We start from the raw sequence: 19,476 nt of genomic DNA, 5'->3' as shown, positions 1-19,476 counted from the left end.
CATCACAACCTCTTAAATCCGAGGTAAGAACAACTTTGAAATTAGAAATGTCTCAAGATGATACTGTGGTGTGCAGAATTCAATAGTCAAAAGGTAGATGCGCAAGATGATAAGGCATCAAAGACATGACACATAAATTAAGGATTGCCATGTCAATCGGTATGGGGCATGCCTGCTAGCACATACCATGTTAGCTTAGTACTAGTGCATGGCATGGGGGATACTAATGGCACCCCTCTCAAATTGCCATATGACAGCTATCCGTTGCTGTAGCTCATCTTCTAGTGGAAATCCTGGCGGTGATTCACCTTCCACAGGCAATCTGAGGAGGTGAATGTTGTGGATCACCTATGGGGTTTCATGGAACAGGACTCACTTGCAGATCATTTTTCCTGAGATCTGTTGAAAATAATGAAACTTAAAATAGTGGCCTATCAGCAACTTCAAGTTAAATTTGCTTATTAGATCTACTTAATAAGTCGATCCACTGATGTGGATCTTTCACCATCTGACTTCAGCAGTCATCTTCTTCCGTAGGAGGGGCAAACAATTGGGATAGAGCATCGACGACATGTCGAAAGTGATCCTACCTAAATGTTACAATATGATCAATCATGGCTCTGAAATCAATAGGATGTGCTCAACTGTTTAAAGTATGTTAACCGAGTAAAAAAATCTAATAGCATAAGTAACATGGTATGTCTATAACTATTAAAAACTACAGTTTGGCTTGAAATTACTCCTGTGTGATTGACATTCAAATTTAATGGGTTCATATATCCACATGACTGTTTATGAATTGATACAAGCATATTGACATGAGAGAAAGGACATCACCATATGCATTGTTAGTTCTATAAATCACACAAATATATATATATATAGGCATATCAAGTTCAGAGTAAATTGCATTATTATATATATGCCTAAATGGGAAAGTTAGACCAAAACACATCCATAAAAGTAAACAGATTGTAAAGATATGAAGCTGACCTTTATTCCCTTGTAACCGAGGCGTTCGCCAAGCCCGCCTGCTACAAGTACAAATGCAGCATTTCGAACTTCCCTGATCCCAGCCTCTTCCAATCTAAAGAAGTTATCATCACCAAATGACAAGACATCCCCTGATGGAACCTGCACAAGTATCTTCTTTTACCACCAAATGCATATCCATCCATTTCCTATTCCCCAACTTTATAATTAGGCTATTTTTCAGTTCTCTGGATTTCAGTCCATAACTTACACAATACTGTAAATGGTCAAATGTCGGAATTATCTGGAAGTACCAAATTAAGAAGACTAAATTGAGCAGCTCTCTTGAGGATTGAAGAGATGCAACATTCTAAGAAAAAGATAGCCTTCTCATTACAGGTGATGCAACTCAACATTTATAGACCATAAGCTTGTGGGGCTGATAAATAAGATATCAGATGCGGACCATATGGAATGAAATATGAGCACTGTTTCAACAAACATTTGGCAAGTGTATGGCAGGTAGTAGGTTTCATGGTACTCAGTAGATGGCGGGTGCATTAGCCTAAAACAAGCTTTTAAAATCTAACAAATTCATGTTATCAAGCACTATATTTTGTGAAAGATTGAAAAGAACAGAAACTACTAAAAAGCAAAGGATTGAAAAGAACATCATCTACAAAAATAATATCCTCCAGAAAATATAAGGGAAGAAAAAATTCCAACCATCCAGCTACCACTAATGACAGTAACATGCCATAGTCTGAAGCACAAGAGTAATAATTGATTTTGACTTAAGATGGCACCTGACATGAACTTGAACAGGCATTCAGGCAACCAACATAGCCTAGAGGGGGGCTAAAACGACCATAGTCGCTGCAATGCAGCCACCATGACCTTTTCTTTAAACATGAATATGAGCCCATTAAAAGTACATTGAAAAAAGAATACCATTTACACCCAATAATAAATGTAAATAATATCTACCACCCACCATTTTCATCATCATTTATGCCATCTCCCACCATCATGGGGCGGTAATGCAAGAGCAGACCCTCCAATTTCCAAAAATTCATCTAGGCATAGAAAAAGCCCATAAGAAGGAAATGTAGCAATTTCAGGGGAGCCTGAAGGGATGTACAGAACTAACAAAAATGCTGAATGATATAGGTGACAGGAATCATTCTTCCACCAGAAATTGTCAATTTACCCAGAAAATGCAAGCTAAATGAACAGTTGCAAATCATTCTTAAGAAAGATTGAGAGAAAGGTCATTTCCTTTCTTAAAAGGAAAAATAACTAGAATAATAATATTTCATTCATTTTCTCATTAAGTACCCACCAATATGCAATACATATTAATTATCAACTATTTGAAAATAATAAAAATGGTTTAATAAGAATTAAGAAATAGTAAAGGAAGTGGTTACTCCAAGAGAAGGCTAGGAAAAAAAATCAAGATTGAGAAATTCATTGAGGAGCTGACAGGAATGACAAGAGGAGGAGAAATTGAGCACAGAGGGAAATTTATAGAAGGCAATGATTGATTGGTGGTTTTGTACGTGTATGTTTTCGAGGGGGATTTGGAGGGGAGGGGAGGGGAGGGAATGGGAGAAGAGACTGTATGCTTAAGATAGGATCACTTTTCCCATAATTAATTTGGAGACAAAAAAGTTTATCCAAATTTTCATGGTAAAACCACCAAGAGATTTTGTAATTTTAGTTTCTTCTAAACACTGGACCTAAATGATCCACTTCTCTGAACAAATACAATTAAGCCTTCTATGTTTCTGAATCAATAAAACATAGAAACATAATTTTAGTAGATTTATTAAATCATGATTTCTGAAAGAAAATAGTTTTTACTCATTCAAAAAAGAGCAGCAAATATGTTTCAGAGAATGAGACTCTCTCTCTTACTGGAAGAAAATTACTGAAATAATTCAAATCAACTTGATAAAGAGGTGCTATCGTGCTAATGATGAACTTATAATACATATGGGCATCCTGGCTGACCAATAAACTATGCAATAACTAGATTGTGTGTAGTTAAAAAGAAGACGGACAGTTATGCCAAAATCCCAATATCTTATTTCTTTCTCATGCTATATATAAATTAGTTTTACTGCCTCAAATGTTCTCTCTCAATATTTCAAGAACATGCAAATAATTGTTGGAGCACTAAGGTGGAACTGTCAGTTTTATGGGTTTTTTCCTTATGTAACATAGATGACTTTGAGGATTCTAGATGGTATGTACTGCAAGAACAAGGTAAGGAAGACCAGCACAGCCTGGCCTTACACAAGGGTGCCTAGGCAGCCCAGAATTGTGTGCTGCAACAATACCTTGCTAACAGCAACTGAAAAGGGTACGTAGGCAGCATGTAAAACTTTGACATTTTTGGTGTCACAAAAGCCATCATCTAAGCTGATCAGCTAAAAGCCTAAAACATTCAACTGATTCTAACTTTGCAAAGTAGTATTTGCAGAGGTATTGATGCTACAGTCTAAATTGAGACATCCGCTTAAGCAAGAATAATCCATCTCAACAGCAGAAGAATATGCAAGGAGGAGTTCCAAAGTACAAATGTACACCCTTCTATTAGATAGGGCATAGACAATGCAATACATGTAAATCTACTTACAGAGGGGGTGAAGCCATCATATGGATTTTTGCTAGCCTTTGAATCTGCTAATAGCTTTCTTGCATTCTGAATGTATGATACTAATCCACCAGGATAGCTCGAATTAAGACGAACAACCTACACAAATATTAGCCCTAACAACATGAGAAAAAATTATGAACTTATGAAATCTTCCTGTAATGGAAACTGAAAAGTGTACAAAGAAGGTATATAAGTTAACCACAAACGCAAATTATGACAGAAAAGAAATAGAAGTTAATAAGGAGAAAAAGAATTAAATCCTCTATCTCCTTGGCACACCAAAAGAAACTATGCAGCTAATATGCACTATACAAAGATCTCTAAAGTGTTCAAGAATTGTCCTCCATATAGCAAAGTTGTACATGTAACTTTTGTTCTGTTTTGTAAGATATATAGTTGGGAATTGTACCCAGCCGTATGCAACAAGTATCAATAAAAAAAAACCAACATAAACTGGCCAGTATATTAAGTATCTGTTTCTTCCAACTTCTTAAGTCATCAAAGACGGCAAATAAATTAAATCCGCACAAAACGCAGCTAAATATTAATTTCTGGAACAGGAAGAACAAATACAATCATACACAAACCTGATTAAAAAATTCTCTTTTCCTCCCATCATCAACACCTGGCTCTGGCCAATGACCAAAAAGATGATTTTGCCCCACATCTAGCAGCATCTTGGCAAGTTCAACCTGGCAAATATTACAATGAAGCATTTGAGATTTTCCAAGTCCTTTGATGACATTAAGAGGATAATAATTAAGATTTGAAAAATGCCATAAGGCCCATAACAGAAAAGATAGAAAATAATCAAGTATTTTCTACTGAAGATAAACAAAAGCTTGAAAACTTCCATAGCAAATATAGGCTGACAAATATTTGAGAATCTCATGATTTCTAACAATTATAATATTTCTCATGACGACTCAGTATTCTTCCAAATGTAACCTTTGTACATTGATGCTTTCAGAGTTTAATGGGTCTTTACAAGAAGCATAACAAAAAAGTTGCAAGTAGAACAACTTCTATACTAGTGGCAAATCCTGCATTAATTATCCAGATCTTTCAATATAATTTTGAGCATAAAAAGCAAAAGAGAAGGAATAGTGACATTGTCATATGTTATGGCAATTTAGAGGATAAAAATATGTGAACATTTCCATTAAACTGAATAATGTATGTTCACATTATATTAGCCAATTATCACCAAACTAAAGTCATAAATGAGGCAAATGCATATGTTTCTTTAAATCCTCTTCAAATATAATAGATCAAGTAAATATTTTAAAGTAAGAATTTATTTGGGAACTATGGAGTGAGAATGCCATAAACCTACAAACAAAGGGAAGAGGAAATATGAATATGCGTGCTTGCATGGGAACAAGAAAGAGAAGGTGAGATATAGGTTCTCAAATTAAGCTCAAATAATCAGTGGAAAGATCTCAACTATCGGTTACAAGGTGCTAAATTGTAAGGAATATAAGTTTCCCATCCTTCAAATCCGAAGAAGAAGAAGAAGAATGGATCACCACAATCTCAGACATTCAAACCTGCCAATTATCTAAAAGGTAAGCATGCCAACATGCCAAGTCAGGCCAAATGCTTCAAGTTTCAGTATGCATAGTTTTTTCAGATAGAATGACCAAAGAATCTTCTATACGGATGTCTCAACAAACTTTCCTACCCAATCAAAACATGCCTTGCAGGTAAAACATGAACTTCAAACAGTGGTTCTATCAACAATGCAAGTAAAACTTGATCATCCAAAAATGCAACCATAACTGATATCAACTTTCAAGTTTCAACAACTAGAACTATATAGAGAAAAAAGATCAACTAGATCTATAGTATGCACCACTTTGGTCAATTCGTGTCATTTAGTTTCAAGAAAAGCTATCAAAAACCTATTTATGCTCCTCTTTTCTTCTTTTGATATTTTCCTGACATACCTAGACCAAATGAGTAGAGAGTAGCAGGAAGTTAAAGATTGATTTTTCAACAATGTGAGAAACTTAATGTATTTTCCTGTTTGGTTTCAAGTATTAGAAGAAGGGAAAAATGAAAAGGCTTATAGAGAAAAGTAAGATCTTCATTTAGTTTCCTACAAATTCAGGAAAAATATCACAGTCTATCAACTAGCAATTACATCCCAGAAGAAACGATCATAAGACATAACCTCTCAAATCGTCTCCCTCTGAAAGAATGCACCTTGCAGCAACAAACAAATCAATGCCTCTCTCACAATTCAAGCAGACCGAAGCAAGCATCAATAAGATCGACAACCGCAGGGCATGAAATGTAAGCACTAGAAAGGAGTCGAGATCGAGATAAATTACCTCATTGGGTGAAAGGAGGGAGAGATTCTTGCGGAGGTTGGGGCAGGAGGAGGCCCAGTCGTCGCCGATGCTTAACCCCGAGAGCTTCTCCGCAGTGTTGGAAGCCATTGGTGCGGTAACCTTTTAACCGACGAATAGACTCGTTGCTATCAATGTCTTCCGCAGCAATTTACAGATTCGAGAGCAACAAAGTTGTGAGTCTGAAAGCGGCGCTGAAAGCCAGAAAGAGACAAATCTATTCAAAATCTGGATCAGGCCCAAAGATTTAGCGGACGGAATGAATCGATTCCTCTTTCTTTGATTAACTTTCGAAAATTTGAGCGAGACCTCGGAGGAGACTGCGGGGAATTCTCCACCGGATTATACTAATGATAGAGAGGAGGAAGAAGACGAGGAGAAGAGGACGAGGAGAGACGAGAGGAATGGAATCCGAATAACAGTCTGGCATTTTCGGAATGTTCTCCTACCGCTTATATATAACTCCTCGATTAAAAAAATCAAAAAGGAATAATAACATTCGAGTTTTTAACCCTAGCGAAAAAGAATATATAATTTAATTGAAATATAATTTACCTTATTTAACTCTATTATAGTTTTAAACTATATATAATTATCTGACAAATGTTAATTTTGATATGAAACACTAAAATATCTCTTCTATTTTAGAATAAAATTTAGAAGAAAAAAAAATAATATGGACAGAAAAAAAAAATTAAAGATTAATGGCTTTAATGAAATCATTAATTTTGGATGAAGAGGTTGCATATAAGTTATAACTCTTAGAAGGTTAAGTGACACTTTAAATTTTGACCTAACTATGATAAGCTAAAATATGTTTTCAACGTAACCAAATTACTTTCCTCAGTTGGGAATCTACTACACTTTCAAAGCTTATTTCAAAACAATTTTGCCTACTATTATTATCTACAATCTTAGAAGAAAATTATATCATTTTATTGAAGAGCAATTTTCTTGGCAATCAATAGCTACTTCATTAGCAAGAAGGGTTTGGTTGCACTCAGCGTCAAGAGAATTCTCTATCAAAACTATGTTCAACACAAGGGAGACTGGTCCAGCTCTACCTCAAGTGGAGACGAGCGAAATATGTGGAAGGCCATATTGGATTGCAAGCAAGCCATGCCAAGAATGCAAACATTCCTCTGGCGCTACCTGAACTGAGTCATTGTGGTTGGTGAAGAACTAGAGAGACGTCTCCCCCAGGTGGAGAGCGTCGAGCACCTTCTCTTTGCCCTGTTCGTTTGGTTCATGAGTGATCTTGGGTTCAAGATTGATCGCATGCCGAACCACTTGGATAGGTGGATTGCACTCATGATGGAAGTGCTGTCCTCCAACAATCTTGCTTACTTTGAGTGGGTGCTACGGAAAGCAAGGAACGACAAGGTTTCTAGAGGAATAGAATGTTGTTCGGAAACAATGTTTAGGGTAGCCAACAAGAGCAATGTACCTGCCAACAGCATGCAAGGGGTGGAGAACCCACTATGTCTTGCATGCAAGTCCAAGTGATTCCTAACGATAATAAATTGGTTTGCTAGATAGACACTTCTTGGAAGGGTGACAACTCGGGTGGACTAGGAATTATTCTCTATAGGCATTTGAACTCATTCTGCATGGCCAAAAGTATCTATCTTGACCACTGCCACAGTGCATTAGCTATGAAATTCTCACTCTGTTAGAAGGTATGAGGATAATGGAAGGTTTTTTGAAGCAAGATGATAGTTGGATCTTTAGTAACTTACTCGGTGTGGTAAATGTAATGAATGGGTGCATGGACAATGCAGAATGCCTTAGCTACCTGATAGTACTCAAATGTAAATGGTGGATTTTAAATTATCCCTAGACTAGGGTCTATTACACAAATCGCGCAAACAATGGGGCGGCTCATAGACTTGCTAGTCTGACTTCTCAAGCTAGTAAAACTAAAGTTTGGATTGATCCACCAACTAAATTATCTTATAACATTCTTCCAAATGAATAATAGAAGTCTACGGACCGTTTTTTTTTAAAGAAAAACATAAAAAAGAAGAAAATATTGAAGAGCAATTTTAAGTAAAACTTCATCAAGAAAAGCATTTCTCTATGTATTAGCGGTTATTCCAAACAATATTTCTTTGTTTAAACTCGGCTTGTGCAATAATGATAATACTAATACTAATAATAATATTATTAATTAATAATTAATAACAATAGTGGTTACTTGGAGTTTGTCAGGCCTAATTTTATAATTCACAAGTTGTTAGCTGGTATTGGTAAGTCCATATTTACCAAAAGCTGCTTGAAAATCCCAAATCCTAGGTTTTTCAGATTTTTAATTCGTTGTAATGAATTTGATAGGATTTTAGAATGTATAACCAAATACAATGTTTTAATATAAACCTTGAAGATAATTACTTTGTGATAGTGATAAATTTAGTAGTACTTCAACTAATCTCCTTTTAGAATTCCTTTTCAAACTCTTAAGTAGAAGTTGGTGTACCTAATTTCTATTACGGACATGCTAATCACCATCTTTGCTTAGAGTTGAGACCATGTCACAACCACCATAGACATGGTGATAGTGAAATTAATTCTGGTGATAATTGTTCCTTAAATTTCAAGTAATTAATGTTAGAGGTGAACCAAAAAAAATTAAAAGGAAAGAGTGGTGCATCTAATTAGTGCTATTATTAGTTTCTTGTTTATTTTCTTAACAAAGATTAAAATTAGACTTGGAACTTATAGAAGTGAATCAAAATGTTCTTCCAAATAGTGTAGTTTGAACATTTCGTATTTAATTCAACTGTTTTTCTTTTTAATGCACCAAATTTTAGATTTATGCGAGTTAGTTTTAAGAGACTTTTTATTTTAGTTTTTGACCAAACTGGGGCCCCCTTTTTTTTTTTACTAAAATAGACTCTTTATTAAACTTATTACCAAATGAGTCTAATTTATTGTAGCCCTAATAAAAACGCTAAACTAATCAGCATTTTCAAAAACGTTAATCATTCAACATTTTTGTCAGCAGACAACTTTCTTTCTTAACTGCCGAAAGATTAAGTTCAAGAGATATATATACATAAAATGCTGATCAGTTCAATATTTTTGGCCCAGACAAAAACACTAGACTGATTAGTGTTTTTAATTAGAGATAAAATATTGATTAGTTTAGTATTTTTATTAGGGTTATAATAAATTAAACCCCATTTGGTAATAAGTTTGAAGACTAATCTACTTCGATAAAAATAAACTAAAGCAAGATTTTTTTTTAAGGAATAACATGAGAGTATTTACATCCCTTTTCTTAAAATAAAATCTTAGGTAAAAGAGTAAATGCAGTTCAATTAGTACGATATATCCTTCTAATAATTTTTAGGATTAAAAACATTTGGACTATTAGATTCAGCTTCCAGATTTGGACAATTATTCATTAGATTTACATTCCAGCCTAGTCTAATGTGTATCTTCTAGCTTGATGGATAAGATATGGTTAAAGTTGTTTATTGAAAATAAGATACCTCTATTTATGCATTTTAATTTAAGAATAAGATACTAAAATAATAGGTATATATTTCATTAAGTAAATTCCCATTTTAATAGTTCTATATATTTCTTGATATGCCATATATGTATGTTAATAGGCATAGTAACCAATAATTGCTATGATGGATAAGATATGGTTAAAGTTGTTTCACCACGTTTTTCTTCATTTATAGAAGCTGATTTTTTTTGCTTTATATTATAAGTGAGTGATTTGCAACAAAAAGTTTTTTATTTTTCTAATAGACAGAATCAGGTTTCCCATTATCAAATTGCAATTTCAGATTTTTTTTTAACTGATTTAGCCCTAACAAATCTAAAAAAGACCGTTGTATCTTAAAAAAACTTCACTTATCACATATATAATTTAAAAAATGTATACTCTAATTTTCAATCATATGAGTATCAAGATTTCAAAAAAGGACACGCATTATTTATATAATTTATACGCCCATACAAAATATATTCTCTAATTTTTTTAAAAAAATGACATACATCACCTATGTAATTTATACTCATCGCCGATGCAAAATGTACTGTGCAATTTTTAATGATGTGCACATTGAAATTTTAAAAAAAAATGTCACACATCACATATATAATTTATATGCATCGCTTATTAAAAAATATACACTTCAATTTTTAACAATGTGTGCATTAAGATTAATAATTGGTTTGGTTGGGTTAGAGAAAAGGTAAATTAGTCTAACTTAGTAAAAACTATCCGAATTTGCAATTTGATAATGGGGGACTATTTCTTTCAATTGAAAAACTAAAGGGCTTTCTACTGCAAATTATTAACCTAAATGAACATGATTGAATGATATCTTTTTAACCCCTACGAAATAAAAATAAATTATTATAGAATAAGCCTTCTTATTCTGGTATAGTAACTAAACAACATCTTAACTTATTTTGGTATAGTAATTTATTTATTCTCTCTTATCTTATTCTATACAAATTAAAAAATAATTTAATAGTAACACACAATTACTATATTGTCCTTAGTTAGACATTACTTGATTACACATCACATCAGCTATATTTGAGATTATTCTCTTTCTTCTCTCTCTTTTTCTTTTTGAAAACAGTCATCTCACATAAATATCCGTACTGCCACACACTGCAGCGCATTGTAACATACATCATAACTATTGTATTGTCATGCACTATATAACTACTATATTATTACGCACTACAACGTATTGTTATGCATTGTCACTACTGCAATACATGGTTATGCATTGCATGGCTACTAAACTGTCACGCACTATAGCGCACTATAACACATTACCATTCATTACTCCACACTACTACACGCTGTCATGTATTGATATGTATTATCAAATACTGCTATGCATTCGTAAATCCATATTTTTTTTATGCAGATATATAAAACATTTCAAGCCTATATTTATAATAAAATATTATTATTTTAGAAAAATACTATTTATTACTATTACTTTAATATATACTCAAAGGAGATGACTCACCCATGAGCATATCCTTATAATAGTATTATAACACTCACCGTCAAATACACGTGTCCTTTACGTGGGTAGAACCCACGCGATATTTACGTGACTTATTGCTCAATATTTCAACACACAATATACAAGAGAAAAACCCACATTTCTATAAATAATACAGACAAAAACGCCCACAACACTAAAGGTCATAACAAGCCCCTAACACATATATAAAAACATATACAAATGCCCACACAAAGACCACAAGTCATCTATCTTAATTTACAAGTATAAATAAATAAATAAAAGAAATATACGAAAATTCTTCACCAACACCTCTAAAAACTCCAACTAATCTACTAATCTAAATATATTTTTACTAGAAAATGGTGAGCCTAAAGCCGAGTAATATATACTTCCATAGTTTAAAAGTACTATAAATAAAGATGTAATAATAGATAAATATAAATATGCATATCATAATCAAAATTAATACATCATTACAACAAATCATCATATTCATCTAATATGCTCATACATGAGCAATCCATAGCATGATATGTATCAATCCGGACTATTTTATCCTCAAACTCAAGGTCATACCGAGCTCTACTCCATAAGTCATGTCAACATTGTACAATAGGCTCGGTAGAGCCATGCCTGTAGATCACTTCAACACTCACACCCGACCACACAAACATCGCAAAGGGATGATGGACCTTAATGGTAACTCGCCAGCCCATCACTCGATGAACATCATGATTGATTATCCGCCACTAAGTCCATCACATGAGTTAATATCACACCTAATATTACCCTTCGAGCATTCGACTCCATCTCATCGCATCACCATATGAAAAATCATGAGCCGTTGCTCATGGACACTCTCACCCTACATCATCGGGTATCGTTAGGTCTATGTCATCCTACTATTCTCTCTCTAGCTTAAATTCTCTAAAGGATATAACTCTCGTTGATTGATAGTAAATCATACATCACTCGACAAAATGGCTGTCTGATTGTTTATGATTAACAAATTAAGACCTTAAACACAGGTCTTACTATATAAATAATAATATTACATGCTCCTAACCTTGGCTGGGGAGGTATCAAGTATTGTTGAGAAGTAAAAGTCACTCTCTTTATGAATGTGTATGTGTGCAAGTGACATAATATTATATTACAAAAATAAGCATAATGAAACACACATCATTTTCATGTATTACATGCTATCATAAATAATCATGCCTAAGGATATAAATAGAAATCATGATATGTGTGACCATATCGAATAGCAAGTAAAGTTAACATGTACTACTTGTATTACTAATAGTAAATAAAAATATGGACACATGTATGATATAAATGCGATGATGCCATAAGGTAAGACATTATATTTTTACACTACTCTTAGACTATTAAAGTTCCACTTGCCTGACATCACCTTCCAATATAGCTGTACTGGGGATCATCCTTGCACGGTACAAAGTCCACCTCGATAATAAAAATAAATAAAACTATGAGCACAATATTCCTTACACTAATTAATTAAATAATTCTACTTATGTCCACTACCACCAGCTTAGGCATGTCCATCCAAAAAATTATTGCATTTAATAAATAGGTAGAGCTAGTAAAGTTGCACCATGGCTTGACACATCATTAAAAGTAATTAAAAATAATTTATTTTAAATTATCACTCTCCTAGTTATTATTGATTTAAAGAAAGACAAATAAATACAATTTAATTAATCAGCCTCAATAAATAAAACAACCTGCTTAATATATTTCCCCATAGTTTTGTATTAATTCTCCAATATGAGCGATTAATACAAATACACCTAGATCACCGACTCATTGGCTAAAATTAATTTAACCACTATTATAATCAACCACGCTAATATCCAAATTGAACTAATTTTGCATTATGAGCAATTAGTAATGACACTCTCACACCACAATCTAATTTTATGAAAATTAATTTATAACAATTAGTATTGCTAACATACTACCCTCTAAGAATGATTAATAACGGAGGCTCAAATTGACATGATTAACTAAGTAAAATATTAAAGTAAATTAAAGTAGATTTAAAAAGCAAAAACTCTACTTGGACCAACCTAAGGCCCAAAGTAATGGGTTGGGATGCAACCAACCCAAAAACCACTAACTTAACCCATTAAGCTTGGGTCAAACCCACAACATATGATTGCTGATAAGGATTGGGCTATAACCCAACCATATAGCCCAATCCCACTCATAATAGCCCAAGATTTGGCATCCCAACCACACCATAAACTTGGATCAGGTTGCTTGTAGCCCAACCACACCATAAACTTAGGCTGGGATGCATGCAGCCCAACCTGACCACAAATTTAGGTTGCATTGCATACAGCCTAACCCTACTAGAAACTTAGGCAAGGCTGCACTCAACCCAAGATCGAGATAGGTTGGGTGGCACACAGTCTAACTCGACACATCGCCCTTCCTCCTTCCTCACCTCGATCAAAAAGAGGAAGGAAGGCACCCACGGTGCCAACCTGTGATGGGGAAGACAATGACCAACCGCACATGAGCAAGAACTCAATTGGTGGGGGAGAGGGGGGAGGGGGGTGTGGCAAGGGGGAGCTACTTGCAATCGCAACCGTTGACGACCCCAATCGACTCCACTAAAGTCATCCCCTCAGCCAGCAGAGGCCAACTAAAGGGAGACCCACCACTAGAAGTGGTCGACGACAAGAATGCCTCTCACCGAGGTCGATGACCAGGGTAAGAGGTCGCTCGATGACTCCGGCCACAAAGGTACCACTAGACTACATCGAAAGCTACAAAGAAAGGAGAGTTCCCAGCCGAACGAGGAGGGAAGACACTAGTGGAAAAGGTTGGTAACCAACTTGAAAACAATGAAAGGAGGCTACCACATATAGCTTCCACCGCAGCACCGAATGATCCAACAAAGGGCACCATCAACGCAAGGACGGCGAGGGAAGCTAATAGGGCTGGCACAATGAGGCACGAGGCCACTAGCCAGCTAATTACTCGACAGGACCGATGGAAAGTAAAAGAAGGGAAAGACACATCGGGGCTAATCTAAACTAAAACTTAACTTCACAAGATAGGAGAGGACTCATCGACGAGCATCTCTGCAATGACAATAAGCTCTAATGATGCTCTAGCGTGACGAGATCCAGAAAGGGAAAGATGGTAGGTGCGGGTGAGGGAGAAAAGAAAGAAAGAGAAAAAGATAAGAAAAGAAAAGAAAAGAGAGGGAAGAAAGAAGAAATATAGAAGAATAATTTATACTCATATTAGTTCTCTTTTTCTAGTATTAAAAATTAAAATAGTTATGCATATTCTACCCTTATTTGATAAATGAAGGGGAAGGGGGACTAAAACTTTTTGGTTTGTAAAACATAAGTTCTAAAATACAAAAATTGTAGCTTTCTCACCCTTACTATGCTCACCCTTCACTATTTACTCTCCTAGGGTAAGAAAGATCTTGCCCATTAGAAAAAGAGAAGAGTCCTTTGGGTGGGAAAGAAGAAGATCATTTCCCATATTATAAGAATGAAAATTTTCCATTAAATATTGCATGATTTTATTGAAGTTGGGGAGGACAAAAATAAAGGAACCAAAATAAAATTTTCCTTTTCCCCTAAATACAAATATGAATTTGCCACTATCCTCTTCTGTTGATCAAGTTTCGTTCCTACAAGATGCAATCTTATTTTTAGCATTTGCACGTTCTCTTTTATGTAAACTTAGTCTTACAAAGACAAATATAAACATTCACAACTTTATTGATCTAGTGAACAGCAAGCAATGTCCTACACTCGTATTGTGCAAAAACCATATTTGTAACTTGTCACCCTTTTTATCACCTGCAAATACAGCTCGAGTAAAGAAAAGATATGATACAGTTATTAACTTCTTGTAACACTAGTCAGCTAATGACGATATTTAGGATGTTGTATCTTTTCCACAAATTTTCAGCATATCTCCTGACATCTTTAGCGAACTTTTCTGATAACATGTCATTTATTTTGCTGACTTCTTCGTCATGACCAGCTACTATTCAACCATCATCCAAAATTCAAAGATGTTCGAATAACTTCTGACAACCAGATCATTTGTAAAGAGTGGAAACTCCAGCAATCTGGATCGTGCTTTCCAGCTTCACCAATACTGCTGATGATCTCTGGATAATAAAGTGCATATCTGTTGTCATGCTTTGATCTTTCTACTGCCATTTTTCATCTCAAAACAGTGTCATCCGACAGTTCTCGGGGAAGTGCAATGCACCAATGTCATGTCTATTGACATAGTTTGAGCCTTTGGGCTTGATAATATAGAATTGAAATGTATATCAAGAGTCATATACTGATCACTTGATCACGAAAAGAATCCATGTAGGAGAGAACTTTGTTCTTCAATCAAAATTTCCTCTTCCTAGCCTGCAAACCAGCCAAAAATAAAAAGTTCATGGGAAATCGAAAAAATTCATTGACCAATAAAAACTTTATTTTGACATTACAATGGAATTCTCAAATACATAATACCTCTCTGATTGGTAAACGAACACCAACCTTAGTTCTCCTTACAGTAGATCAACATTTGGTGTGTATCCTTCCAACTTCATCTCTTCAGCTAATATCTCAATGACTTGATATATGTCTGCAGCTTTGAAGTGCACTCCCTCACCAGCATAGAATTCATGGACTTCACCGTTAATCTCAATCCAGCTACAACCGGGAGTTTTGCTAATACCTCTCTCCCTCATCAACCCTCGCATCTTTGCTGAATCATCCCACCTCTTTGAGCTTGCATATATCTTGGAAGAGATCAGATAATTCCATGAATTTGAAGGCTCCAACTCAAAAATATTGTTCATAACCCTTTCACCAACTTCCACATTCCTACATTTCCGACAAGCACCTAGTAATGCCCCTAATACAACTGCATCAGGTTTCTCTGGCATCTTCTCGATGAACTCCCATGCCTCTTCCACATGTCCAGCACGTGCTAATAGATCCACCATGCAAGAATAATGCTCAATCTTGGGAACTATCTGAAACACAGGTTCTAGAGAATTGAACCACTGACGACCTTCTTCAACTAACCCAGAATGAACACATGCAGCAAGGACCCCAATAAAGGTGATATCATTTGGACATATATGTTCCTTGTACCTCATTTCATTAAAGAACTGAATGGCCTCTTCGCCTCGCCCATGAAATGCAAGGGCGCATATCATGGCATTCCAAGTGGCTTCATTCTTATGAGGCATGTTATTAAATACTTGGATAGCTTTGTCAAGATTTCCACACTTTCCATACATGTCCACCAAGGCCGTACCAACATACACATTGTCATACAAGCCCATCTGTGAAGCATATTCATCTAACCTTGTGCCTAACTGCACTGCTCCAACAGCTGCACATGATGACAGCACTCCAACCAATGTAATTTTGTCGGGATTAACCCTTGCCTCTCTCATGGCATGGAACAATGAAATTGCTTCATTGGACATTCCATTCTGAGCATATCTGATAACTTCTGGTAAAGCAAACAATCAGCCAATATGAACTTCTCATGACAACCATTTCATTAACTAAAACTTGTTCAAGTGTTCAACTATTTAGCTATAATGCAGTTGTATCTACATTGCCTTAGTGTGATAAAAACATGTGGGAATGCAAGACTATGACTGAAGGCAGAACATTTTAATAGCATGCATAACAAGGATAGCTTCAAAACAAATGAAATGATATGAGAAAGAATACTGTATTCGTAAAATAATTAAGCAATGGAGAGAGAGAAGCAAAGAAGGAATTCTTATACTTGCCCTGTGATCATAGCATTCCATAGAACCACATCCTTCTTCAGTATCCCATCAAATATCCTTCTTGCAGCGACCAAATCCCCACACTTACCATACATATCAATCAATGCAGACCCCAGAAACGAGTTCAGCTGAAATCTAGTCGCTTCCACACAACCTTCCAACCACCTCCCCAAGCTCAAGTTCCCAAGATCGCCGCATGCTGCCAAAACACTCACCAGCGTCACCTCATTTGGCTCCCAACCTTCCACCCCCATCGCCCTAAATAAACCCACCGCTTCCCCGGCGAAACCCATCTTCGCATACCCAGAGATCATCGAATTCCAAGAAACCAAATCCTTTTCACCAATTTCATCAAACACCTTTCGGGCACTATCCATCTCACGGCATCTCGCATACATGGTAATCAGCGAGTGTTGCGTATGGTCATTATCGTAAATTCCGATCTTAAATACTGACGCATGAGCTGCCCGGCCATGTTGCAGAGCCTGAAGGTTAGCGGAGGCAATGAGGACAAATGGGTAGGTGTAACTATTGGGTTTCTCGCCGGACTTAACCATCTGGAGGTGGAAGTGGAGCGCTAACGCATAATTGTACCAGGAAGTGGTGAGGCCACGGATCATGAGGTTGAAGGAGAAGTCGTTGGGGTGGGGGATTTGGGAGAAGTGGAGACTGGCGTAGGAGAGGTCTTTGAGCTCGACGAGCTTGGCGAGGAGGTGGTTGGGCTTGTGGACAGAGGAGATGAGCATTCTGGCGTGGATTTGCTTGAGAGTGGTGACGGAGTTGCATTGCTTTAGGAGGGTTAGGAGGTGGGAGGCAAGGTGTTCGACGGATTGCGGGCGAGGAGGTGGGAGGAGGGAGAGGAGCGGTGAGGAGTTGGGTATCGAGAATTTGGCTTTGAGCATAGTTTGTTATTTCTTTGGGCTTGTTGAGAGAGCCCTGAGTCGTCTAGACATGTTGTGTCCACTATAAATGCAGTACTAATCTAATATTTATTTTTTTAATTGTTTTTAAATTTTTTTTTAATGTTAAGGTGGCAATATATTGCCTCAAAAAGGCCCAAAACTATAATGAGTCACTTGTGCTTTTTTCTGCTAGAACTTGGAATTTTTCTTCAATGATTTCATATTGTGAATTAAAAATCATGGCAGCCCAATCATAAGAGTCATCAAACTTTGTAATCTTCTATTTGAGAATAATAATAAATATATATAATATTACAAACTTGATGAATAAATTCTAATACAAATTGCCATATACAACTATTTTGTAATATGATGTTATTCTTAATATTTATAATCTAATTTAAATAACAAGAGAAATAAAATGAATAAGTCACAGAAATGCTAGGCCGAGCTCAGCATTATTGCCAATAAAGAGAGAGGAGGAAGAAGAGGTAGAAGAAGATAGAAGAGAGAAAAACGAAGTGAAGGGGAGGGAGAGAAGGGCCACGAAGGAGGACTCCAACTGTTGCTAGCATATCGATAATCACCCTCTCATCGGTAGCTCGATTCTCGACTAACCTAAGCACAAGAGAGAAATGAAAAGAGAGGAGATAAAAAGAGAGAGGATAGAGAGAAAAGGAGAGCTCATTGATCAAGGTAGCTTGACAGTTATGCTTCCTAAGTAGCTAATGCTTGGGCTAAGGCTCGAGCTAAGGCCAAGATTGCACCTGCACCCGCACCTAAGCTCATCCAAGCCCAACCCAAATTGAAGAGGGAACCATGTTACCTACCCAATAGTTTAGTTTGTGATTGCAGAAGAAAACAAAGCAAGTGCACCCAGCCTATGAGGACAAAGTAGTCTAAAGGTGACGACAACCGGCTCAAAGGTCGCCTAACTAGATAGAGGTGGACTCCAATAACCAGCAGTGTTTGGCAAAGGGTGTGGGGCTAAGGTCATCATCTCAAGGGTCCAGAGGAGAAGGCATCACCAGTGCAGAACAAGGCTTTTGGCGAGGAGCTCGGTAAACCTGAAATAGGGACCACCTTTAGGAGGGTTTTGTGGTTTACAATAGATAACATGTGTGCCTCAACTAGGGTAAGCTCAAGGCTAACAAATAGCCTCGGGATAGCAATTGCCGGTCAATCAATTTGGCTGCAAGAACCCAATAAAGTCTAGTGCTAAAAACACTACACACCCAACAAAATCAAATTGAAGAGGAGAGAAGAAAGAGAGTCATCAAGAAACTTGATGATGAGGTCAACACCGAGCTTCAACTAGCGGTGACAATGATGACACCAAACCGAGGAGGAAGAGAGAGGGGGGAGGAGGGGTCTTTTGGGGCCGAAGGAAAGTGGAGAGTCGAAGGAGTTAGAGAGGGAGAGGAGTGGATGGGCAACTTGAAGACAACACCCCTTTTCCTCACGCAAGCATCGTAAGCCCAAGGGTCAACCCTACTCTAAATATAAAAATCTGATAAAGAACTGTAGTATTAATATCTTTTGTATTGTAGCGTATAATGTCTAAGTTCAACGAGGAGAGAAAAGTGAATTTGTGGAGATTAGACGTCGGGTTGCCGTAGACGATGCGTGAGCGATTGGCCAGAGAAGAGGTATGGAGATGGAGTTGGAGGTGAAGCTGAAAGAATTTATCTGTGAGATATAGTTCTAATGAACTTGTTTCTTCGGACTTAATTACATAATAAGTCTTTTTGGA

At 36.3% G+C, this 19,476-nt stretch overlaps 2 protein-coding genes across 4 annotated transcripts in view; both read right to left on the bottom strand.

The window, feature by feature from the left end:
* LOC140778827 (UDP-sugar pyrophosphorylase) overlaps positions 1 to 6,406 on the bottom strand; it is a 28,305-nt gene extending 21,899 nt beyond the window's left edge. Inside the window, exons 1-4 of one of the 2 annotated variants that reach the window (XM_073123698.1) lie at positions 5,974 to 6,406; positions 4,225 to 4,329; positions 3,617 to 3,733; positions 994 to 1,134 (exon numbers count right to left, since the gene is read on the bottom strand). In XM_073123698.1, coding sequence (XP_072979799.1) covers positions 994 to 1,134; positions 3,617 to 3,733; positions 4,225 to 4,329; positions 5,974 to 6,081 — 471 coding nt within the window. In that variant the 5' untranslated portion in view covers positions 6,082 to 6,406. Of the gene's footprint in view, positions 1 to 993; positions 1,135 to 1,966; positions 2,049 to 3,616; positions 3,734 to 4,224; positions 4,330 to 5,973 lie in introns of those variants that run through there. The other variant, XM_073123699.1, reaches the window with a different exon arrangement.
* Positions 6,407 to 14,740: 8,334 nt separating this feature from the next.
* Positions 14,741 to 17,740, bottom strand: LOC140779834 (pentatricopeptide repeat-containing protein At2g34400). Of its 2 annotated transcripts, none has more exons than XM_073125121.1 (3): positions 16,822 to 17,740; positions 15,536 to 16,522; positions 14,741 to 15,430 (listed from the first exon to the last, which is right to left on the bottom strand). In XM_073125121.1, exons 1-2 carry the CDS (start codon positions 17,721 to 17,723, stop codon positions 15,574 to 15,576), a joined length of 1,851 nt encoding a protein of 616 aa, XP_072981222.1. In that variant the 5' UTR covers positions 17,724 to 17,740; the 3' UTR covers positions 14,741 to 15,430; positions 15,536 to 15,573. The 2 variants fall into 2 exon arrangements, with proteins under 2 accessions (XP_072981222.1, XP_072981221.1); XM_073125120.1 differs by having other exon boundaries at positions 14,742 to 15,430; positions 15,563 to 16,522.
* Between the last annotated feature and the right edge of the window lie 1,736 nt (positions 17,741 to 19,476).

This window comes from Typha angustifolia, chromosome 15 (genome assembly GCF_048772165.1).
Source record: "Typha angustifolia cultivar Huaian chromosome 15, ASM4877216v1, whole genome shotgun sequence".
NCBI lineage: Eukaryota > Viridiplantae > Streptophyta > Magnoliopsida > Poales > Typhaceae > Typha > Typha angustifolia.
This window is presented reverse-complemented; position numbering and strand designations above follow the sequence as displayed.

Coding starts and splice junctions, on each gene's coding strand:
- LOC140779834 (XM_073125121.1), bottom strand. CDS start 17,723: ATGCTCAAAGCCAAATTCTCGATACCCAACTCCTCACCGCTCCTCTCC. Junction 16,523..16,821: donor TGGAATGCTATGATCACAGG/GCAAGTATAAGA, acceptor AGAAGTTATCAG/ATATGCTCAGAATGGAATGT.